The sequence below is a fragment of the Lotus japonicus genome, chromosome 2, assembly GCF_012489685.1.
Source record: "Lotus japonicus ecotype B-129 chromosome 2, LjGifu_v1.2".
NCBI lineage: Eukaryota > Viridiplantae > Streptophyta > Magnoliopsida > Fabales > Fabaceae > Lotus > Lotus japonicus.
Window position 1 is genome coordinate 82,927,444 of NC_080042.1, and position 25,744 is coordinate 82,953,187.

At 36.6% G+C, this 25,744-nt stretch overlaps 2 protein-coding genes across 2 annotated transcripts; one reads left to right on the forward strand and one right to left on the reverse strand.

Moving 5' to 3' along the window:
- The first annotated feature begins 4,147 nt into the window (after nucleotides 1-4,147).
- LOC130740337 (plant intracellular Ras-group-related LRR protein 4-like) lies at nucleotides 4,148-7,276 on the forward strand. The gene is made up of 4 exons (XM_057592909.1): nucleotides 4,148-5,394; nucleotides 5,501-6,414; nucleotides 6,516-6,708; nucleotides 6,917-7,276. The coding sequence occupies exons 1-3, from the start codon at nucleotides 4,728-4,730 to the stop codon at nucleotides 6,660-6,662; spliced, it is 1,728 nt and encodes a 575-aa protein (XP_057448892.1). The 5' UTR covers nucleotides 4,148-4,727; the 3' UTR covers nucleotides 6,663-6,708; nucleotides 6,917-7,276.
- A 4,402-nt stretch (nucleotides 7,277-11,678) lies between these two features.
- LOC130740338 (mitochondrial phosphate carrier protein 1, mitochondrial-like) lies at nucleotides 11,679-17,814 on the reverse strand. The gene is made up of 6 exons (XM_057592910.1): nucleotides 17,406-17,814; nucleotides 16,694-17,043; nucleotides 16,551-16,594; nucleotides 15,481-15,695; nucleotides 15,268-15,392; nucleotides 11,679-12,240 (listed from the first exon to the last, which is right to left on the reverse strand). The coding sequence occupies exons 1-6, from the start codon at nucleotides 17,538-17,540 to the stop codon at nucleotides 12,189-12,191; spliced, it is 921 nt and encodes a 306-aa protein (XP_057448893.1). The 5' UTR covers nucleotides 17,541-17,814; the 3' UTR covers nucleotides 11,679-12,188.
- Nucleotides 17,815-25,744: the final 7,930 nt, after the last annotated feature.

The following is a 25,744-nucleotide window of genomic DNA, read 5'->3' on the forward strand; positions in this document are numbered from 1 at the left end:
AGAGTTCTGTTTTCGAATATCTGTTACTGTATTCGGTTTTCTGTTTTTCTGTGTAGATACCTTAGGCTGCAAGTCACCTTATATAGGAGGCTGCACGAATGATCACAACTATTCAAAAATAAGTCACGATTTTTCAAACTAGGGTCACACCCGTTCGGGAAAAGGACCCCAGCCAGGGGCTCCGCCCCTTGGACCCCGGTTCGTATTCGCGGTCAATTATGCGTTGGCTCACCGAGCGTGCACTCCGCACTAACCTGACTCGATTCCGAACCTAACGCGTAATTGCATCAGCCTATAGTAGATCACATTACTACTAAAATACATTGATGATTCTAAAATCACCAACAGACTAATCAACTAAGCATGCATGCAGAGAGATTTTCAAATCCTCTCACTCCAAGGCAATGTTGTATACCCAAGAGAAAATGGCAAGAACTCGCCAAGTTGGGCAAATGTTATTTTGGCTGGAGAAAATGATCTTCGAGGAGGACCTGTGAAAAGCTTAATTGCTAAATCAAGTGTTCAGGTTTTATTTTCAATCTTTATTTGTCTTTAATCTACTTTAGACCGTATGTATAACATATCTTAATGGTTATTGTAATTTTTGGCTTTTAATTTATTAAGCCCGAATTTAACCAACAAAATTCATCAATTTACAATTTTTTGCTTATATTATTTGAAATATTGCAGGTTATTCTTAGTACAGTCGGTTTCTCAAATATACAAAGCAAGGCAACTGAAGATATGCTAAAAGATGAAAATTTTGTTGCATTCATGAACCATGTGAATGGTGAAAATGAAGTGATGAATAAGATTTATGAAGAGACCTTGAAGGAGCTCAAGCAGCCGTGATTTCCAAATTGGTGTGTGTAGAACATCTCGGATGTGGATATTAATTTAGTTTTGAATTATGTTTTGCTTAGTGCCTTATATATCAAGGTTATATGACATTTTAATTGTATTTAAGTTTATCACCATGTTATCCAGATATCTGATGTTTTTATTTGAAATTATGCTATGACATAATTATGATTTTCATTTTACTGTTGTTCAAAGTTTTTTGGAGCAATTTTGGTATTATTTCCCTCAATGTGTGCTTATTTGAAGAAATGAAAAATTTAACTGGAAATTCATTTGAATTTATGTTACAACCAAAATATAGGATGAAAAAAAGGTAAACTTGAGAAATACATTCCCGGGAATAATATTTCTGAAAATTTGATTGGTGAGAATATCATTCCTTGGTAAGACTTAAATTGTGTTTGGTTATGATTTAGGATTCCCGGGAATATTTTTAAATTTTATTTAATTTAAAAATTCAAAAATTCAAAATGATAAAAAAAAAATCATGGAATTTGTGAGTAGTGGGAAGTTACATTCACTTTCCTATGGGAATGCAAGATTCTCAACCCATTTCATGGGAATCAAATGACGGAAGTTATGGAAGTTATGTCATTCCCGATAATGTTTTATGCCCGAGCATCCAATTTTCAACCTTATAACAAACACGGAAATGTGATTCCCTACCTCCACATTCCCGGGAATGTATTTTTCAACCTTGTACCAAACGCCCCCTAAGAGCATCTCCAATGCTAGTTCTTAATTCTTAGTTCTTAGCACTATTCATGTGGACTCGTACTGCCACATGTATTTAAGCAACTCTCAACAAATTTTGTTCCAACCATGAGTTCTTAGTTCTTAGAACTATTTATTTGGTCCCACCAAACACATTATTTATACTTTTTATTTTCATAAAGTAATAAAACAAAACTCATAAAGTAATAAAGTAATTTGGATAAGAGAGAAAAAATATTTTTTTATGCTAAGAACTCAAGAAGTAAAACTCATTATATAAGAACCTAGTTCTTATTTTTAAGAACTAAGAACTCCATGTTATCCCCTCCATTGGTTAAGAACTCAGTTCTTGATTCTTAGCTCAAAAATAAAAGAACTAAGAACCTTACATTGGATATGCTATAAGAGGTAAGGTGAATGATTATGTTATTCAACACACAAAAGTAATTTATTCAAGTTATACGCTAGCATCCTGTATCGATTGAGTTAAGTTTAAAATACATACGTTAAAAAAAGTTTAAAATACATTATTTTACCCTAAAGTCACAATAATTCAATATAAGCAAGAATTACTAATATGACAATAATTTTAAGAGATTATAATACATAATTTTTTTTGTTCTTCTTATTGCCTAGTGTAATACATATATGTCATGACATATATAAATAAGTTTTGAAATTACCAACTTTTAAGTGGTGAATAGTTCCAAATTCTCGTACTCCATCCTTTTCAAATTCTCTAACTACCTAAACTAATTAGAGATGGAACCTTAATTAGAAATTTAGAATAAGGTGTGTTTTGAGATCAACCGTGAATCCCCTCAATGATGATTTTAACTCCATCTTAAGTAAGTGAAATTTGAGGACACACACACACCATTAATAGAGAGAGGACTAGTTTACTTTGTGGTTAAAATAGAATAAAATAAACATATGCATATGATTGCTTGAATGATAAGGGGACAAGGCAGAACAAGAGACAGAGGGGTGAAAGGTGCAGCCTAGTTTTGCTGGCATTGCCTTATCATGTGTCATGCTCCTGTAATAATTTTTCAATCCCATAAATAACGCTACTCATCATATCACTCGAGGTGTTATCAAAATCAAGTTATATATATTGCTCGCTGAAAATTAAATTAATCTGTAGGAAGGGCGAGAAACATGAAATAAGTGAATAATATCATTAATTATCTTGTGAAATATGAGTAACCCTTGAGTTGAGTGGATGAGGATGATGGTGGTGGTTGGTTTTGTAATTTGCATAGTAAATGGATGCATAGAAGATGTAGGAGCAGGAGGGTAACATGTACATGGGGTTCGCCTGATGGTGAGGGGACAGCTATTGGCATAGCACGTGAGTCTGAGTGTGATTGATATCACAAGTATGAATCATGGATCAGGATCATCAGAGCCAGGAATAAACCAGAGTGTACTGACGTAGTGATTCAGCACTTTATCTCTTAAATAAGTAAATTAGCTTCCAATAAAGTAGTGCATGTATCAACAGTGAGATGAGAGATAAGTCTCACAGTAAGTAACCGGCGACTAAGACAATAACTGGTCCAAGGCTCCAAGCCATGAGTCTCATGACCATGACCATGACCACGACCCATCTTTCTCATCACACCATTCTTCACAACATTACCAACCATGACCACAAAGTTGTAATAATAAACAAATGATAATTAATTAAGTTAAAGTAGCCAGGTCCAGGTCTATTCTGATCTGCTTGCACTTGCACTTGCACTTGCACTTGCCTGTTGTGTTGGTTTAACCGCTGAAAAGGGTAATGCCATTGGCGTGAGGAGAGTAGTAGGCAGCAAATGCCAGCTGGATCCACCTTTCAACGTGTCCCCCTTCCCAACACTTACACCTGTTCCCTCCATACTCCAATTGCATTAACTCTCACTTCCAATATTTAAAAAAAAAAACTAACATTACTATTCTTTCAAGACTCAAAAATCACATTAAAAAATAAATTAGACATTAAATCTTGAATTAAATACTTAAAGAATTCAGTTGAGTTGTGTGCTAAATCTTGTTAATTTATTGGTTTCTTAGACCTTCATATATCTTTATTTATTTTGAGTAATATAAGGTTTTGGTCCCTTTATAATGCTAAATTTGAAAAATTGACCATCTCCGAATTAAGGTTTAAACTCAATCCCTATTTTTGAAAAACTCCTGATTTCGGTCACTGCCGGAGGTGGCAGTCTGGTGACTTTGCCATTAACTCACTAACATAACTCGATAAAATTGGTGAAACCCTGTGACAATTACACGTAAGATCAGTAGAGTCATGTAGCAAAGGTTATTGAATCATTCATTTCTGACACATGGACTAAAACTAAGTAGTTTTTTCATACCGTAAAAACTGAATTCAAATTTTACTCTTGAAATTTTTAAACTTAGCATACTATACATGGACTAAAACCTTATTTAACCATATTGTTTTATATATCATGTTATATGTTGAAGAGCAAAATTGGTTTAGTACTCTATATATGTGTATATATGCCTTTACATATGAATTGGGCTTCATTTTTTCATTTCCACAAACAACCGTTAATAAAACCGCGGGCGGATTAGAAAAGAAAAACAAGAGGTGGTTATTTAAGAAAAGTATCAAGGGCATATCGGGAAATATAAAAAGTGGCGCATACGACAAAAATAGCACGAAGTAGAAGAAGAAGAACAACAACAAGAACCAGAAGAAGAAGAAGAAGAAGAGATTCAAATGGTGCAGATCTTGTTCATCCAATCCATTCAAAACCACTCTCTCACCTTCACCATTCTCCCTTCTTCATTGCTCGCTCTAAACTGAACAAAACCGTTCGGTTTTCGTTTTCTTCTTCCCAATTTCAGATTCACCGTTTCTTCTCTGAATTCCGCTATAACCAGGTCTGAACGTTGCAACTTTCTGTGTTCGTTGGGTTCTTCAACCGGAATCACAAACAGAATGAGCCTCACGGTGTTTCTTCCTTGTCGGGTACTGTGAAACTCGTTTCTTTCTTGATTCAACCGATTTGGGGGTGTGTGTGTAACTGTCTGAAACTGTAAGCAAAACCGTTTTTCCTTCTTTTTCCCCAACTGGGTATTCGTGATGGTGTTCAAGTTTTGAAATTTCGGTGGTGAATTTGGAACGAAAAATAATGGAGTCTTGGTCGTCGGTGGATGGGGTGGTGGAGGAGATAATGAGGATTCATAGATCTTTGCCGGCGAGGCCTGCGATTGATGAGGTTGAAGCGGCGAATGGTTTGATTGTGAATGTTGAGAAGGAGGATCAGGTGAGGCTTGAATCCATTGCGAGACAGAGCAAGGGTCCTGATGTGCCTGATGAGCTTTTCATGATCTTGCAAGAGATGCAGAAGAACATGTTGTATTTCCAGAGTAAGGAGCAGAGGAGGGAGGCTATGAAACTTCTTGATCTTGAGAATGTCCATTCACTGTTTGATGAATTGATTCAGAGAGCTTCCATGTGTGTTGCCAATCCCTCCACAAGTACTTCTAGCAAAAAAAGTTACTACAATGGCTCTGCTTCCACGGTTTCGCCTAGCTTGTCGAAGAATTCGGCTTCTGCTTCTACTTCTGCTTCTAGGGGTGGTTTTGATAGGCCTCCACCTCCTGCATCTGTTGCTTCTTCCAGCTTGATGCAAGCGGAGAGGAAACCTTCCAAGAGTTCAGAGTTGGTTACTAGAGATGATAGTTATGTGAGTAAGTCCAAGTCCACATTCTACTCCAACGGGTATGGAATTGAACCCAGCATCCCCACCAAAGCTCAGATATTGGATTCATCATTCAAACCCACAACTACCTCAGGTAACTAACTATTGTCTATTCATGTATGTCTTTCAGCATTCAATTCAGTTGATATTGTTATTTGTTTAGGTAGGTAATTGTGTTTTGATGGAATGTTGTTTTGCAGGTAAAGATGGTGATAAGTTAAGTTTGATTAAACTTGCTAGCTTAATTGAAGTTTCTGCGAAGAAAGGCACTCGTGATCTGAAACTACAGAACAAGCTATTGGATCAAGTTGATTGGCTACCTGATTCATTAGGAAAGTTATCAAGCTTGGTCACCCTTGATTTATCAGAGAATCGGATTGTGGCCTTACCTTCCACAATTGGAGGCCTTTCATCATTGACCAGATTGGATTTGCATACCAATAGGATCCAGGAGCTCCCTGATTCTATTGGAAATCTTCTCAATCTAGTCTATCTAGATCTGCGGGGAAACCAGTTACCATCTCTGCCTGCATCTTTTGGCAGATTGATACGTCTTGAGGAGGTTGATTTGAGTGCAAATCAGCTTGCTGTGCTTCCTGACACTATAGGCTCACTTGTTAGCCTACAAATATTGAATGTGGAAACAAATGATATAGAAGAGATTCCACATTCTATTGGTAATTGTTCTTCCCTTAGAGAGCTTCATGCTGACTATAACCGACTTAAGGCCTTACCAGAAGCTGTAGGGAAGATTCAGAGCCTGGAGGTTTTGTCCGTGCGGTACAATAACATCAAACAACTACCCACAACAATGTCATCTCTAACAAGCCTGAAGGAACTTGATGTAAGTTTCAATGAGCTCGAGTCAGTGCCTGAGAGCTTGTGTTTTGCTACCTCCCTTGTCAGGATGAACATAGGGAACAATTTTGCTGACATGCGAAACTTACCACGATCCATTGGGAACCTAGAAATGCTTGAGGAATTGGATATCAGCAATAACCAGATACGTGTCCTTCCTGAATCATTTAAGTTGCTCACAAATCTTCGTGTCCTGCGAGTGGAAGAGAATCCTCTTGAAGTTCCACCAAGAGATATAGCTGAGAAGGGAGCACAGGTAACCATCCCATTAATGTAGTTCTTTTGAATTTTATATTTTGATAAAGATCTTTCTATTTTTGAATCTCAATTTTCATATGTTGGTTTGGTGCATCTTAGGCTGTTGTTCAGTACATGGTTGAGCTTGGGGAGAAGAAGGATGTTAAACCACAAAAGCCACTAAAGCAGAAAAAGAGTTGGGCTCAGATATGCTTCTTTTCAAAGTCTAACAAAAGAAAGCGCGGCGTTGACTATGTGAAAACCTGATTTTATTTAACTACACACCAATGTTGACAAGCAACATATTCCATGAGTAAGTTTTTTTTTTTTCCAGGTCAATACATCACCTACAAAATTAGCTTTGGGTACTAATTATGAAATAGTTCTAGGCTTAACCTTAGTGCATGACTTTGTGATTAACATTAACCTAGTTTCACCGTCACTACTTGTGGCATGCCTGAATGATAGCAATGAGGGAATGCAGGGCTGCTACTAATGTTGTCTATCTTCCTATTTTGCAGGGATATCCATTTAAATAGAGACGATGTATCTCTCATTCTGGGGTCAATAACATGCGTGCCAGAATGAATTAGCAGCCTTTGTTGGATGTTATAATTTGCTTTGACTTGGCGGCACAAATTGTAGATTTCTTGTTCTATATATTCTGATTTTTTCCCTGTACAATTTCAATTTTCGATTTAATTTCCTTTGTATTTCAGTTGTCTTGAGGGTAGAAAGAAGTGTACACAATCCAACAGGCCAAATAGTTATGGAGGGTGGGGGAGAAACCCAAGATGATTATGTACCTTGTTTATGTATAATTTATGTACAACTGCACCTTCAATCCATTGTTAATTATTGAATGAATTACACTTACTGTCTGTACTTTGTACCACTTGCAGAAATGTTATCTTCTTTCAGTGAAATGTGCCATCTGAATAGCTAATAAGCCTTGTTACTGTTACTGAATGCAATCTAAAATATGAATGAAACTTACATTGCTGTAATGTTCATGTTAAGAAATTGAATACTTCAAGGACTAGTTTCTCTGCAACTTATATTAATCATTATCACCATCTTGATTCATTTTACTGTGTGTTCAGCTTTAGAATGTTTTTGCATGTTTTATAATCTTGTTTTTTGTTTTGATTTGAAGCCTCCATGATTTGTATGTTAGTGGATAATATTAACCTTTCAAACTTCAAAAAGGATACTTAATGAGAAGCAAGTCATAGACCCAGGTCATCCTAACTAGATGGGCAAAAAAGCCTTGGAGCTTTGCTAGTTATAGTAGCCTAGTGCTAACTAGATTTATCCTCCAGAATGTATACAGTTATTGCCCTAATTTTGTTGGATTCTGTAGACTTCATGACTCATGACACCTCTGTTGCTATAGACATTTGTGAAAAAATACAAAAAGAGTTCCTAATGAAAGAATAGATAGATAATAGTATATTGTAGGCTTAAATGCACTTTTGGTCCCCTACTTATACTCTTTGTGCAAAAATGGTCCCTAAACTTAAAAAATTGCAATTTTGGTCCCACACGTTTACCTCCGTTAGCACTTTTGGTTTTCCGTTGCCTTTCTGTGAAAAATCTAACGGTTTCTGGAATTTCCAGAAATATTCATCTCCTTCTTCATCACATTCATCATGTTCTTGACCAATATCATCACCTCACTAAACCATCCCCAGAAACATGAAATTCCCACCCTTAATTTCTTATTTCTAAACACAACACCATAATCAAACCTTAATATTTAAAATTGACACAGTACCAACGGATAACAATTGTAAATATTGAGAAATCTTAATATAAAATTAAATAAATTTTAAAGAAAAACAGAGCCAAACACGCAATGAGAAAACCCAATAGTTTATTGAGCAAATAGAACCAACACTTTGTCGAAAACTAGAGTGCTGGAAGTAATCAAAATGTAGAATGTAGATGGAAATGCAATGAGACTAAAGCCAGTAGCTTTAAGAAAAACACAATCACAAAATTAAAGCATGAGAAGAACGAGAAAGGAGCGAACTTGATGTCGTTTTCGTTGACACCGTCATGGAAGGAGAGTCGGAGCAGAGAAGAAATCGAATGAGAGTCACTAATTTTAGCTTTGTGGGACTGGTTTTTTCCTTGTGGGGTTTCTAATTTAGCCTCTTGGGTGAAACAAAGTTTGCATCTTTCTTGGAATTTTTATAGTTTTGTGGACTGGTTTTTTCCTTGTGGGTTTCTAATTTTCTATGCAAATTGAATGAGAGTCACTAATTTTTCTCTTAAATGACATTTGGGTTTGGGTACGTTTCCAGGGATGATTTAGTGAGGTGATGATATTGGAGATGAAGATGTGAACTAATATTTGTGGAAATTCCAGAAACCGTTAGATTTTGGACGGAAAACTAGAAATGCAAATGGAGGTAAACGTGTGGGACTAAAATTGTAGTTTTTAAAGTTTAAGGACCATTTTCGCACAAATTGTATAAGTGGGGGACCAAAAGTGCAGTTAAGCCTATATTGTATCAAAAAAGCATTATATATTAAAGAAATAATGGAAGAAAAATGATAACTACATTTTCTTGGTATAATAATCTTGCCTTCTTTAATTTGGCAAAGTTTTGGGCTATTAGTCAATTTGGCAGCATGGAAGAAGATAAGTTGGGCAAGTAAATGCTCTGTGCCTATAATACCCTCTTCCTCCAATGTTTGAAAGTTCATTAATCATACTTTAATGACAACATGGAGTTGTGTTTACATAAAACCAAAACATCAGTTTCTGGTCCACCTCTGAGTTCATGGAAGGAAGGGGGGTCCACAGGATCATCCAACACAGGTATGAATGGGATCCTTCTTTCGAGGAAAGTATGCTTAAAACAGCCAAGGCAGCTTTTTCTCCAGCTGTGATGGTTATGGCGGCCAATTCATTCCTTCAAGTTCAACTCTATTCATGAATCACTAAAAGTAACGACACACGTTTTATGTATTTTTATTATTTTTTATCATTACATTATTTACATACATTACTTATTTATGTTTTCTTCATATATTACCTTATGTATCTATATCCTTTACATTTAGGTGTCCATCAAACATTATTATTGAAATGTCAACAAATGTGGTGCACACCAATAGATTTCAGCTCCTAATTCTTTAGTTAAAATGTCAAACTTGAGATTTAAAACGCTGCATGTAATGGCGTAGCACAATTAAACACTCAAGTGGTGCTTTCAAATATGTTTAATTGGAGGATAATGAGTTAAGGTACTGTAAATCCAGAAACATGCATGTTACATGAAAGATAATATTACATGAAAAGCTGATACATTTGATATTTTTGAAGTGTAGATAACATCTAATTTTTTTCTCCACTTAGTATATAGGAGAATTTATATGATGATGAATTATGAGAATATGACATTAGTTTTCAAGTAAGAGAGAGACACATAATTTTCAACATCAGAAAAAATTGAATTGAGAAAATTTAATCTCAGCAGAAATATAAAGAAAAAGTTAGATTCTGGAAAGTGTTGTTAATGGTTTATAAATCGAAATTAAAAAAAAAAAAGAGTAAAAACTCAATTCAAGTACAACTACCTTAAATTAACTTAAAGTCCCGGCTGTTTAGCGTTTTAGTGGGACCCTTCTCCGGGATTAGTCGACTAGATTGGTATTTTAGGTAACTGTCATTATATAATGTATTTATTATTCAATTGAAGAGTGGACATTATTGATTGAATATTGATGGGCATGGAGGGGGCACAAAGTCCTTTAATTAATTTCTAACAATTATTTAACAATCGGTCATTTCATTTGAGTTTTAATTAATGAACGGTTCATACTCATAGGAAGAATATGATTTGAAAATAATGAACACCCGTAGCTATCATCCATATTGAGACTCTTTTATGCACAATGGACAAACACAACCGAGTCAATCTATACAAAGGCAAAAAATGAAAACTGTTAAAGAGACTTTTCATATTAAATATTAATGATAGTCTCTCGAAAATTTTAATTTGACTTATATAAAAAAGAATTTAGCAAATTTTGTGGTGAGTCGTTTATGATTTAGTGTGAGAATAAAGATCTAAATCATTTGACCTCGAATGGTGTTTCATTTCATGTTTCACACTTGACTTGTAGTGAGGAGAATAGTTAGGTTGTTGGGGTGAATACTCTTCTCTTAAAAAATGTTACTTTTTCTTTCTCAAGTCTATCAGAAAACACTAGGATCTTAGAACTAGCTTGGACCTGATTATGTCTAAATTAATTAAGTTCCAGGTAGATCCACATGTGCCTCGTGAAGATTAATCTGAACACTTGGTTGCTTTGCCAGGAGAGTAATGCTAATGTACAACTGTTATTAACACTTTTTTCCAGATACATTATTAATCTAATACATATAAACTCATGACTTACATTGATAGGTGTGAGTGTTTGTGTCTTCTTTTTATCATATTCTTAATAGGTGAGGATATAGCATGAAGATAACTTGGTGAGATTATTATGACCAAAAAGAAGATAGATAGAAAGAAAGATAACCATTTTCTTGTAGCAGAGTTGCTGTTTCAAAAATAACTTTGGGATGAAACCCGTGAATGCTTTCTTGAGTGCACACCTCATCCTTCTAGGATTTTACCTTTTTAAGAGAAAACTCGTGAATTTAGCTTGGAAACGATGACAAATATTGATATTTGTATGATCCATGATTTCATGTACGCATCATTTTCTGGCCTAAGTAACTAGTAAGATATAAATATGAAGTTTGAGGTGTGGAATTCCTCATATTATTCAGGTATTTGTCATTGTCTTGAGCGTTGAGAGTGAGAAAGTTATGGCCATGACCCTATGTTGTGGGCACAATTTGGCAACACATGAACATGAATCTTGAGTTAAAAAGGACGGTAGATAAACGGGGCCATCAAAATTTGCTCCAGTTGATAGTGACACAATATATGTCACATAGCTGATAGTGAGTTAGACAGTTCCTTCAATAATAAGCCAAATCAGGGACATCTGGTGCCTCTGACAATACATACAATGTGCCCCTCATTTATAACAACTAGCAATTCTGCCTGTGAATTATGAATTTGCTGCTATCTACAGATTCAATAATGGTGTCTTCTGTGACTCATCTATTTCCTCATAATCAATTCTGGCACCCGGAAGCTACTCACCGAAGTTCTTCCCCATAACTGATTTTGACTTTAAAATCAAGTATAGCAGAATTTCCAAATATGCACTCAGTATATTGAATTAGTGGACATACAATTCAAAGCATAGTAATTCCAGAAAATTCACTTTGTAGGTTCTTTTCAAAAGTGATTATGGGGCTTTCTACAACAGAACCAAACACACCAATCAATTGCTTAAATATAGTTGACAGACAAATGTAGCTTGACCTCAAATCATTTCCGGGAAGACTTGGGTAAAAAACCTGCTAAGATGGATGTTTCTGCCTACATTATACAATTGTGAAATGTTCCTTTCCTTGCCAAGTGGAATGAACAAAACCCTAGCTGGTAAATTGCCAGCACAAGCATTACTAGTAAATCTCTGTTTTTCTTTATTTTTTGTAACTCCCAGTATAGTATGCTAATACAATTCATTCAGTACATGAATGGGCTCGTCATTCTTTTCCAAAACCAGATTTCAAAAGCTTCAGCGATAGCCTATAAGGACATTCAAAGGACAAAATGATGGCAGAAAACAAAGTTGCCAAAACTGTTCCTGTATATGCTATAAAATGACTTGCAATCATACGAAAAATGTGACTGCGAAATTCCAACTCTATATCTAGACTGCTGCCGCTTCTAACAAGTCAGTTGCAACTTCACCGCTAGTTGGCCTGCAAAGTTTCAAAAAACAATAACACGTTTCAGAAAATAGAGAATACAGGTTTAAAGTTGATGTTAGTTCGACACATCATTTCCTAGACAAATCCTTCAGGAATATTAACATAAACGTAGATAACAAAAGCCTTAGATTCAAATGATTTTATAATTAACTCTTAGCTTATCAAACAGGATAAAACCATTACATGACAGCGTAGAAATGAAGATAGATAAACCTAGAAAGTATTTATTACATTAAAGAGTAGCAATTGACGCCTTTATAAACTTATCATCAGGATCAGATAACATTCTCTGTAATCAACAGTACCAGCATGAGTACCAGCCAGTGGCCAGGCCAGAAGTTTGCAAGTAATGCTACTCCATTCTCAGCATTTCTATTTGTTCACATAATTAAATGGGCTATCTTGTCTACAGTTTTAGTATCATATTTCGTATCCTTAACCATAAAAGCCACTTCATGACCTTCTGTGTTCATTATAATACAGTTTTCATATAATGCTATCTCTTGATGACATTGCTTTTATGTTTTTTGCACCAAAACTAGACATTTCTCTCCATTCATCTACCAGAGTTTCTGGAAACTAGAAGTATTATCAATAATTGATTGGTCTTAACATGATTTAAAAGTATAATATTTATATGTTAAGTTTCCTAGTCCTAGACAAACAAAATAGAGAAATAAACTAACTATACTATAAAATTAACCGTAACAAAATTTTCTCACTGTATCCTAACAGAATTAACTTAACAAACTGAAAAGGGATAATGTTCCTTTCACACCTCTCTTTGAGGTGGAGAGAGGTGAAATGAGGAGAGAGATAAGAAGAAAAGAAAAAGTAAGAGAGAGAGAGTATGAGATGTGATAGATGATAAGAGGAGAGAGATAGAAATAAAAAGAGGTGAAAATGAAGTGTTTAAAAGATGTGTGTGTATATCATTATTGACTGAAAACATATAACATATATCTCAATTCTCAACACTCCCCCTAAAGCTGGAGGGTATAGATCATATGCATCCAGCTTGGAATATATCATTGGCCCCCTTATGGTTTGTTTGACTGTAGAAGAGAAAATGAGCTGAGAGAAGGTGACTAGAGAGAAACTTGTGACGAAAAAAAGATTTTTAGGTCGTTTGGTACAAAAGAAATAAGAGACAAAGTGAAGAAGAACAAAGTAGTTGGTAGTCTCCTCTCGATTGGTTGAATAGAAAGTGGAAAGAGAGAAAATTAAGTTTTATATATAATGACAGGTTATTACACATTAGCTTCATATGACCACAAAACTGAAATTCCTGAATTAAATGCTTCAACCATAAGAACTAGCAGGTTGTGTGAGTCATTGCCTGATACTCAGCATCCGTACTTGATCTAATTGAGATTGTTGCAAGTCAGAACTAATTCTCTAGGATTTCCTCAAGGCTAGCTAGAGGAGTCGATGACCACAACAGAAGAAGCAACAACATTAACGAAGGCTAGTAAGGTGGTGAGTGTATTTGGAGCTTAGGGAACGATCGGTTTATGGACTTTGAGATGGACAAAGGTGTCGACTTCAACAGTGAAGACAGAGAGACTGAAACTCGTGGCAACAAGATATGGTGGGTCAGTGCTTACAGCAGCAGGAAATCAAAAAACTGGGATACTAACAAAATAGGGTACCTTAAAAAATCAGGATACTAGAGCTCGACTAGATTGCTTGTTGGGGAGAGAATGGTATATTGACATTTGTATAACAGAGTATCAAACTTGTGAAATTCAACAGCAGAATAGTGATGGGAAAGATCACAGAGGATGATACCACTCTAATGTCATCTTGAAACTATAAGTATTCTAAATAATTGATTGATGATAGATTTGTCTTAACATGATTCACAAGTACAATATTTATAAATAAGGTTTCCTAGTCGTGGTCAAACTAAAAAGGGAACAAACTATGTGCATGTTTGGTTTGGTGTTAGAGCCAACACCAACATGATTTCATGTATCTCAATGCACCAACGGAGAAGCTAGAATTTACCACGTTGAGTTTAACGTGGATCGGAGAAGTATGATTTTGACACGTCGGTTTCAATGTGGTGGATTCACGTTGAGTTCAACGGAAATCCAAGCGCACACTATAACAATAAGATAACGGAATGATATCTAATCCTAAAAAAATTAATCCTAACAGAATTATCTCAACAAACTATAACCTAACAGTATTATATCAACAAACTAAAACATACATCCCAATAGAGTCAAAAGGTAAAGTTAACTTCTTGCTAAAGTAAAGCCATATGCAAATAATTTTTAGTCAATAAGGAAAAATGAGTCATCAGTTACTCTTATGAGGAATCAATATGAAAAGTAGTCAATAGGCAAATGCCTCAATCACTATTTAAAGGTAGTAAGTTCATGTGACCAGGCCATGACCCAAAGCCATTGAAAGCCATAATGCAAATGCATGCACAAGCGAGAACATGATTCCTGACACGGTAACATATGACACCTTTTCCATATTGACAACTGAAAGTTCACAAATGATCAACTCCCTGTCTCCCTCTCCCCAAGGCAGCATCATACATACCATGTGCAAGCAGAAGCATAGGAAGGTTCGTGTGTTAAAAACTTAAAATCAATATATAGTCCTTAAAATTCTCTTATATGGTGATTACTTTTGATCAAAAGAATCAAAATCTGAAATCCAGACTGCGTGAACAAATTTCTGCTTCGTGAAAACTTCATAGGGATTTCAGACCAAATGTCTGCCTCATTGAGTGGCACACATGCTTTTCTGTATAAGATTAATCTTCACACTTAAATTATTAGTTATCTATATTTTTCAACAGTTTGCACTGTTCCACACACACACACACACACACAGAGCACCGTGAAGTATAATCATGACTTTATGAGTTATGAGCAAAATACAAAATGGGAAACTCAAAATTAGTTAATAGTTAATACTAGCATATAAATAAAACAGAAAAAACTACAAAGCAAACTTATAAATATCACTTAAAAGTTTAGAGAGCAGTATACTTACAGTCCACCTAAAACTTTGATCGTGTCATAGAAAAACCATTGCAATGTTATAGAAGGACCGACCAGCATCATTCTAATAGGAAGGCTCCTGGTAAATAGATTGGCTAGCCCAATTCTTCTGACAGCCTGCGCACAATAAGAGAGGAGCACATTGAGTACAAGGGCTTTGATCTCTCAAGGAAGTATCATTAACCAAATGTAAAGAAACATATACCAGCACAAGACTATCAGCCTTTCTGTTATAAAGAGAAGCCACAATATTGTCAGCGGGGTTAGAAATGAAGCTACCAACAGATCCAGCTGCGTATCCAGCTAAACATGTCACACCAAGCTGTTGAGCTTTTGAACAGTCCTCCTTTTTTCTTTTGACAACGTTACGATACAAAAAATCAACTGAATGTTCGAATGTTGAGAACATAACCATGGAAACTGCCAAAAATACAGATGAACAATTAATACAGTTCATAGATGGACAACTGCAAGTGTTATATCTAACTATCACTGAAACTTTCCATCACCATGCTAGATCAGAGTAGTAAAATTAATTATTTCCAGAACATAGTCCCATAGTATAATTGAATACTCAGCATGCTTAGCTTTGAAGAAGTCTATTGTTATTTTATTATTCAACATCTTTTGCTATTTCATTGATGAAAAGCAATCCTAATCAGTCAAATTAAACTGGTACAATGTGGTAATGATAACATAATGATTGGAAATACAATTTTTACCGGACACTAAGGGTGTGACTGTGTTTGCAATTTGAGATTTGAAGGGGAGGGAAGGGAAGAGGGAGGCTTATGAGAAGCCCTCCCCTTGTTTGGGAGATTTTTATTAAGGGGGGGAAGGGTTTGGGGAGTTTATGAAAACCCCTCAAAGACCCTCCTATAATTACTTTGTGGAGTTCCCCCAACTTGGGGGATTTTGTGAAATTTTGAACTTCCAAACGAAAGGAGGGCTTACACCCCTTTCCCCTCTCTTCCCCTCCCCTCCCTTTCCCCTCAAAGCTGTCCCCTCTCCTCCCCTAAAAACTCATAAACAAAGCCTAGGCAGAGCAGGAATGACAAAGTAAAGATACTGAAACACATCTACAGAGTAAGACAGTATGTTAAAATATCAGAAAAAATCCTGATATGCAGTTATGGAAGATTTCACAAAGTATAAGGGTAACGAGGATACAGATGTAGAAATAGCACTGATGATGACTCTTTACTTTTTAAATATAAAATTTTACTGCCCTAACTATTGTAGCATGAAAAAAGCTTCAAGAGATTATGAAATTACATGGAAGGTTTCGGCCCAAAAGTGGAACAAGTCCACGGTAGAATCTGCAAGCAGTACACAGAATAGAAGATAAATAATCATAATCTTCCCCTAAAGACAGACGCACACAAAGCAGGAAACTAACATATTGAATCTCTCCTTACCCTCGCATGCCTTCTGATGCATATAACTTTGGAAAGCCATCATACAAGCCCTTTGCGAAACTGCGTTGTGCTTGAACCTTCACTTTAACAGCTTCAAACGGGCACAGAGCTAAATTGGCAAATACTTCAGCAGACGCGCTGCTAAGAAAGAAAACAAGACTCCTGTTCTGGTCCACCAACACATTGGAATAAACCCCCTTGAAATATTCATATAAACCAAATCTACATCCTCCTTGAGCACCATAGCCAAAGAACTTGCCAGTCCAACCTCTCCAAAGAACAGAAGGCCCTTGTTCCCTCAATAACGTCGTAAAGCAAGTTGAAATGCTGTAATACTTAACAGGATGCACCTACAAGTAACAAAATCACTTGCCCCATCAACAAATATGATCAAATCAACAACATGGTCAGTCCTAAACATTAGGGAAAACATTCATTCAAATAAAGGGTAGCCAAAAAAATCCAACTTTTCCACTTCTTGTTGTTACTGCATTAGGGCTAAAAATCATTCTCAAAAAGGGTAGCCAAAAAAATTCAACTTTTCCACTTCTTGTTACAGCAAATTAGGGTTAGAATCCATTCTCAAAAAAGGGTAGCCGAAAAACTCAAATTTCCCACATTTTGATACACAACAAAAGTGTAAAGCGATCCTCACTCTAATCAAACAAAGCAAAACAGGGTGTGAAGAACAAATGGAATCGAAGAAATGCACCTGCATATTGACTTTCAAGACATCAAGAGGAGTGGTGACAAGGTGAGTGGTACCAGCACTGATCGTTCCAGCAATGGCACAAAGGGCGTAGTATCTGGCCGTTAATTTCTCGCAGATTCTTCCATCCATGGCCATGACAAACACTGTCAAATTCAAGTGGTTTCTTTCTTTCTTTCTTTCTTTCTTTCTTTCTTCTTGTTTCAGTGTAAAGAAGGGTTCTCAGTTCTCACTCACACACTCACCCTTCAGCTTCCATTTGATTCCTTCCACCAAGTGTAACGTGTTTAAAGAAGCATTGAGAGAAAGGGACCAAATTAGCGGTGGTAAAGTGTGACACACACACACGAACACAGACCAAGTGTAGTTGTTTGTTGAATCGAAGAATCTGATTCTATGTAACGCAACCAAAACTATGAATAGTCAATTGATACCCCACATTGCAGGAACCTCTTTGGGCTTTCCGGAAAACTTGGAAAAGGTAATCTTATTACCCAAAAAGGAGCCGCGTTTACTATGGGCCACTTTTTTGTGGTCCATGGTTACACCACCTGCTTTTGACCTGCTAGTGCAGGTCCAGCAGGTATTTTTAAATTTTTAAAAAATAAAATACTTAATATATTATATATAATTAGTTATATAGTTAGTAATTTTCTTAATGTTGATTTGCACTAACTGAGTTAGGTAATTGTATCAGTAAAAAAAAAAATTTGGAACATAATTAATACAACTTAAACAAACTACTAATTGGGTCATGTAATTAATACATACAACTTAAACAAACTAACACAAACTACAATAAATTTTCCCCTCCTTTCTAACTGAAAATAACCCAAATTCATATCCCGATTCACCCCGATTCATTCACATTCATCATCACCAGCTTTCTTCTTTCTTCCTTGTGAACAACTCCAGGACGGCTAGGGTTCATGAGGTTTGATTCTCATCTTCAAATCCTATCCAGATCTGACGCCTCCCTTCTCGGCAGCTTTCTTCTTTCTTCCTCATCAACAGGTTCGTTGTCGCTTTTACCTTCTCATTACTGCATCTTCCTTCTGTGAATGATGTTGTAGAGGTTTTATTGCTTTCACCTTCTAATGAATGTGTTCGATCTGGGTTTCCTATGCAGTAGTGTGGAACGGGTTGGTTAGGCGGTGGGAACGGGTTCGCTAGTGGGAACGGGTGGGTTCGGTGGCTGTTGAACATGTCTTCCCATACCCAGGAGTCTAGGTCGAACACTCTGATAGATGATGCAGCACTTGGTTCCTCTGCGCTTCAGGTAACAGCTAAATTGCATAATATGGTTTCCAGTGGCAAAGTGTTTCATTCCTTGAGAAGTGTTGTGTGATTTTAAATTAAATTATAGCATCTTGTTTTCTTAGTATATGGGTTGTTTGATTTGGGGAAATTTATTTAATTTTACTGCGCCAGGGTCCTCAGCATGTTGTTGGAGTAATGGTTGAAGGAGGGGAAGGTGATGTACATGTCTTTGTTGATGAGGAACAAGGGACTGATGACGTTCAGGAAAGTGGAGAAGAAGGAGAAGAGCAAGGGACTGACTATGATGAAGAAGATGAAAAAGAGTCTGAAAATGGGGTTGAAGAACAAAATGTTGATGTGGAGCCGCCAACTGAGATTGCTATCAATGGTTTAGAAGATTTGGGGATGGTAAATTTCAAAGAACTATCTGTCAATAACATAGTCACCTATCACTTTCCGGATCGTGAGGTTGCTTACTTGTTCGCATGGAATCATATGGCATTCCATGCGATCATATTCTTGCTGTTTGTAGATATCTAGACCTGCCTGGAATTCCCTCATCATTAATTATGGGGAGATGGAGCAAGTATGCAAAAGATGGGCTTGAGCTGCGTGGGGAACAATTGGGTGCATGGGACCCATGGATATGTGTAGATTTACAGTATTGAGGGAAAACTGCAGGCGAATGTCTAAAGCAGCATGTAGAGCACCGGAAACATTCCGGGACACAAATGAACTGGTTCTAAAGCAAGCAAGGAAGTTGGAGAAATTGGAGAAAGGTGATGGAGTGAAACAAACTGTGAATATGGTGGCCAACGATGCTGAACAATACTTGCGTGACCCACTCAAACCCATCAAAAGGCGCATTGGTGGTGCTTCTAGAGGTAGTGGACCGGGGAGGTGTACTTCCCACTGTGGTCTTTGTGGCGGAGCAGGCCATAATCGGAAAACATGCCTACGGGCCACACAGTGAAGTGAGTATTTATGTACATGGTTCTGTTAGGCATTGAGTATGCAATATATGCATAGAATTGTAAAATTACATATACGGTCACTATTTTGCTTTCTACCACTGTTACCACTGACTTCTAATTTGCCTCTGTTTTTTGTCATCTCACAGGTGGGGCTGCACTATTGGAAGGGAATCACACACTATCTATCTTGGAAGGGGAACCTCGCCGGTGGATGTTGGGTGCTCTGAGTAGCACGGTTGTTTCAGTAATGTTATTCGTGGATTTGTAATGTTCTTTTTCATAAATTGGTGTGGATTTGTAATGTTTTATTTGAACTATCAGTACTTTAAATGGTCTGTTTTTTAAATTCCTGGTACAATATGCTTGTTACATTTGACATGGTATGTACTAAATTGTGTATTTCACTTGTAATATGTGAGATGTGTATTTCACTAGTAATTTGTGGGGTTTGGAAATGGTTTTCAAACATTTTTATGTGAGGAGTGTGGTTTCAAACCACGGTTATTCCTTGAGTTTCTAGTGATAGGAAATATTTTTTATGTGAGGGGTGTGGTTTGGATGAGATTAAAGGGATTAAAACCTATTAGAAATCCCTTGAGGGTGAAGTGAAGAAGAGGTTGAATTAAATTAATACTAGTTATTACAGAGGTTGAATAAGAACCAATTAATACTATTTAATACTAGTTAATACAGAATAATACCAAAATAAAAACCAATAACTACTTTATTTGGTTGCCAACTTGCAATCCCTTGAATTTCTTGAATTAGGTTCATTTTTTACTTCACCCACTGTCTTCACCGCCAATTCAAAAAGAAATTACAAAAAAACTCTCTTTTGGATCCTTTTTTCCTTTTTTTCTAATACTAATAATTATCCCAAATTTAAATAGTTTGGACCAATTTTTTAGTTACTTACTCACTAAATTTTCGATACCCTCACTACCTAGTTTTATTGTGTTATGTTAAGTTGTAATGGAAAAATATATGCCCAACACAAAGTGAACTTCATTGAAATAGTAATGGCCATAATTGGCTACAAAATGGAAGAGGGACAAAGGGGATGACAACAAATGACAGAAGTAGAAATTATTTTGTTCACACGGGCACACACAGGCATAGCATTATACTGAATCCTTCACACAAGGCGGTCAGCTGCGCGCGAGATCGAGATAGCAAAAACATCTTCAAAAATTGTTGGCATGCAATATATATGGTCTCCAGGCCCAACATGATTCTCCACCTTGAATTGATACCAACCCTTAGCAAATGAACACTGGTTTCCAGTGGCATAGTGCCACGACACTTTGACAGTATAAAGCTTCACATACTCATATACAAAAATGATCTTCTCATATTTCCTATCAAGCCACCTTTCTGCAAACCATGCAGGGACCGCCTACATGAAGTGATGAAAATAGCATGATTTAAGAAAAAATTTAACAAGATTTTAACAAGATAATAGGGGTGGAAATTCATGAATGAAGTGATGAAACCATGGTTGTAAGAAAATATGCTTACCAATGCTTGACCTTTTACAGCTTGAGACTTTGTAATGGGTTTAACAAAGCCTGGACCAAATGGAATTTCACCTTCCCTAACCTCCTTCCCTACAAACCTTGGATCATTGCTTCGAATCCATCCATAAGGGTAGTCATCGGTACCATCAGAATCACTTTCATAATAAACATCAGCATCAGAATCAGATGAGATGTCAATAACCTCAGTTTCGTTTGGGGGTGGGAATTGGCTAGAGCTGGCCATTGATAGACAATTGAGAGAAGAGAATGAGGAAATAATGGGAGAGAAGAAAGAAAGGATGAGGTGACTTTATAGATAGGCAATGGTGACTGTGGCTTTAATAGATGAACGACCTTATGGGGGGGGAGGGGGGCGGTGGGTGAGGACTTAGGGAATGATGGTGTTGGGAACACAAACATGCAAAAAAAGCTGTTTTGACCACACTAGGAAACAGTAAAAAGTAGATATGACAAGATTCCTTGACCAATAATCATAAAGGGGGGGGGAGATATGACAAGATTCCATTCACCAAGAATCATTAATGGGTGAATTAATAGCATTGACTGACCGTCTAATAGGGGAGGGGAGTCATTTTTTGTTCAATAAGGGAGGGGAATGGGGAATTGATATCAGTTAATATGCAAGCATTAAAATTACAGTTACAATGCAAACATTAAAATTACAGTTAAAATGCAAACATTAAAATTAAAACAAAATGCAAACATTCATCCATATCATGGAATTTATTTCAACTAAATGCAAACATTCAACCAAATCAAGGAATTCATTCTCAAGTAACTGAACAAATAGTCCATAGTGGGGGGGGAGGGGGTTAGTTCAGGATCCACCCATCAGGTGACAAAACCTTGCATTGCCTATCATAGGAAATTCAATTTGTGTTGCCACCACCAAATCCAAACCATCATTGTTGTAAAGTTAGAGTATATTACATGCCCAAAATCTGTGCAACACATATATATGCACAACAAAATAAGCCAGCCAACTATTAAATCCTATTGCTGCCTATTAAATCCTACTGCTGCCAGTGTTAAAAATGCAGCCAACAAAAAAATACACTTGCCCTTCAACCACAGACTTCACAAGGTCGCAGCTACCCCTTCAACATCAACAGTGTGACATGCATTCCAGAAGACATTGGCCTTCTCCTCCAAGCTCCTCCGAGTGTCATTGTGCTCACCACATAACAGAGTTGTGGCAGTGTTCATGCGAACAACCCTTTCATTTGGCTAGCATAAGAAAAAAAAAAAACAGAAATTAATTCTCACAATCCAACAAAACAGTCATGAACCATGCAGATGACTATTTACTTACATAGCCAGATTGATTGGGATTAAATCCAGAACCCAATTCAAGCTAACTTAACAACCACACAGCTGAATCATGGCTGCAGTAAACATCAAAACAAGAAAGAGTTAACAAAACTTGACAAAATTATGAAATTAGCAGTTTAATGTTTAATTTCAATAAGGACTACCTGCTACCAGTATTGAGGATGCCCCTTGCTTCCTTTAGCTTCCAAGAATGAAAATCCACCATTTTCCGGTAAAAATTAGTTTCCACATATCTGTCCTCTGTGCTCATCATTTCAACCAATGTGTTGCACTGATACAATAAAAGCAAACAAATTAAAGTATGATGCTAGAAGGTAAAAAGTATTCAGATCTCCGTGAAGTATTATATAAACATTACCAATGTTTTCATGGATGCACATCTAACCGGTATGTCCTCCACATTAAGATGGGAATCCAAGTGGTAAATGGTGTAATCCCCAATGGAAATGATGCACAAATACCAATGGCCAGAAACAGTCTTGATAGGAATGTAGATCTACAAATGCAAGTAAATATGTTAAAAGGTGCATCACAATCATTAATGATAGGCAATTAAGACATATTCTTTCACTTATGAAACTTAAACAAAACTTACATATTTCAAAGTGTTGTATGGATACATGAATGGCCTCAAGTATTCCTTACACAATTTCTCAACAGAAAAGCCCTTGTAAACATCCTCCTATTTTAGGGGTGAGAACATATCAGACTTCAACCAATATGAAGAATAGCATGCAGATAAGGAACTCTTTCAAATCTTACCACAAAACATGGGGGAAAGCACCAGATAGTATCATCCATGTGATAGCTTTGTTCACGCATGATCTTGACAGCAACCAAGGTTATAATCTGTTTTGCAGATTAATAAACAAATCAGACCCTAATTAAAACACTAATTAATGCTAATTAGAAACTTAAATTAACCAGTAACCTTGTCAGTTATTTCCTGTCTAGGGATGAGGCAATCAAAGTCCCTTCTCACAGCTTCATAACGACCCATACTCAGCAAAAGCTCACTGAGCAAAAAATACCGCACATTAAAATATCACCAAAATACAACATACAGTTATAACAAATTGGAATAATTATTCAACATACTCTGGGTCACTTTCCTCTTCGAACAAGTATGTAGCAACCTGAGTATCAGTCAATAACAAGTCCAGCTCTTCAGGGACTTCAAACTTTGGCCTGGCACTCTGACATTACAAAACATGAACTAAACTTAATCAGGTTTGAAATAAAAATAAAATAACAGCAATATTTGCAATGCAAAAACCGTAGTATACCTTTGGAACAAGTGGACGAGGTAAAGGGCGCATGTAGAGCATCGCTTGGGTCATTGGATTGATTGATTGGGGGCCAGTGATAGGACTTCGAAAAGTAGATGAAGAGCTAGTAGCTCTTTTGGATGAGGGTGGGGTGACAAACAGCCTAGACCTTGTTTGCTCAACTTCTTGCCTAACAAAGGCACCAACAAGTCCCTACAATTTAGCAGATCTGATTAGTTACTTAACAATAAAAAATATGCAGAAAGAGGGGTAACAATTTAATGAACATATCTCTACAGATGTAGCACTTCTGAAACTTTTTTGTAGCCAAGGTGTAAGAATGCCTTTGCTTGGGTTGGAACCAGCAGAGTCTGTATTTTTTTCTTCACCTTCATTCTTCTCAAAGTCCAAATCAATGTTGATTACATCATTTTTCAGGATCTCAGATGTTGCCCTTGCATTTTTTCTTTTCTTTTTACAAGCAGCAGACTCAGCAGGAGCTTTAGACTTAATACCACATTTTGGGGTTGATTCTCCAAGGTTTGGTTTGTCAACCATGCTGAGAAACTTGTCTACCCTCTCCATGTTACCATGCATAACAGTCTGGATCTGGTGAAATTCCTCTAGACGATGGTCCACTTGTTGGAACTTCACCATAGCTGCCTTCACAGACCCAGCAAGATCCATGACAGTAGCGGTCAGTTGTTTAACATCACTAGACAACTGAGTTTGATGAAGAGGCTCTACCCTAGCCTCATCAGTCAAGGTATCAAGGCTGAAAATTAAAAAAACAGAAGAAATAATGGGAAAAAGTTATTTGTGGAAGACAATAAATGATGGATAAATCAACCAACAGCCAGAATAACTAACCTTCCTTCCCCTCCATTCAATGGAGTATTGAAGCTAGGTTCATCATTGGGCATCTTTCCAGGGTTAGTTGATGACATCACTAAGTAAACTTACAAAAAATCCCAAATAGTTAAAAAGAGGATAGAAGAGAAGAGTGTGAATAGCCTTCAAGCGAATGTGGGCATTGGGGTGAATAGCCCTTTAATAGAACATAAATTAGGGTTTAGTAACATGTAAACAAGTCAAGTCAGGTCACTTTCAAATTGGTTGGGGACCCCACACGTGAACTAGGTATATAAACTACATAGTTACATAGTACTAAGATTTTCCTTAAAAAGTACTAAGATTATAACCAGAAGCAATTACCTACATTCAGATTACTATATTATGTGTGAATAAAGGACCCCACAATGAGGAAATTTAAAATTTAAATTAGAATAGGTCAGAAGAAAGCATTAACACAAGTTAAATTATAAATTGGAATACAAAATACAACACTGGGGTCCCAACAATGGTCCATTAAACATAGGAAAGACTTAATACAACAGAACTCCCAAAAGAAATAAAACACTTAAGACATTTAGGAAACCACATAGAGAGTGGCCATAATTCCAATGAAAATACCAAATAAAACACAACACATGGTAATCCACAGCCACTTTATTGCTCCACCATCCCTCTTTTTCTCAACCCCACAGCCTTTGAGAGGCTCACAAACTCCATCTTTTACAGCCTCGCTCAATGTAGGACACATTGAGGCTGCAGATGGAGTTATGGTTGAAGAAGATGGACGAAAGTGTAGATCACCCTCCCAGTAAACATGTCCCAATTCCCTTGCTGTTGTCCGAGGAAACTTTCTCATGGATTCCTTGGCCAAAAATTTCATCCACGCGCTGGCAGCCGCCTCACAAGTGGAGTATTTTTCATGAATGTTCCCAGGGTAGCAATAGACTTGGCAATGTACTTCGGCCCAAGTTTTGTAAATGCCCGGTTCTCTACCCACAAACACAACGTATTTTCCCATTCCCTCACTACTTGGTGTTTCCATTTTTTAGAAGCTCTATGTAGGACTGTCCCAACCGTTGGTTATATATATCTAAGATAAATATATCTAAGATAGT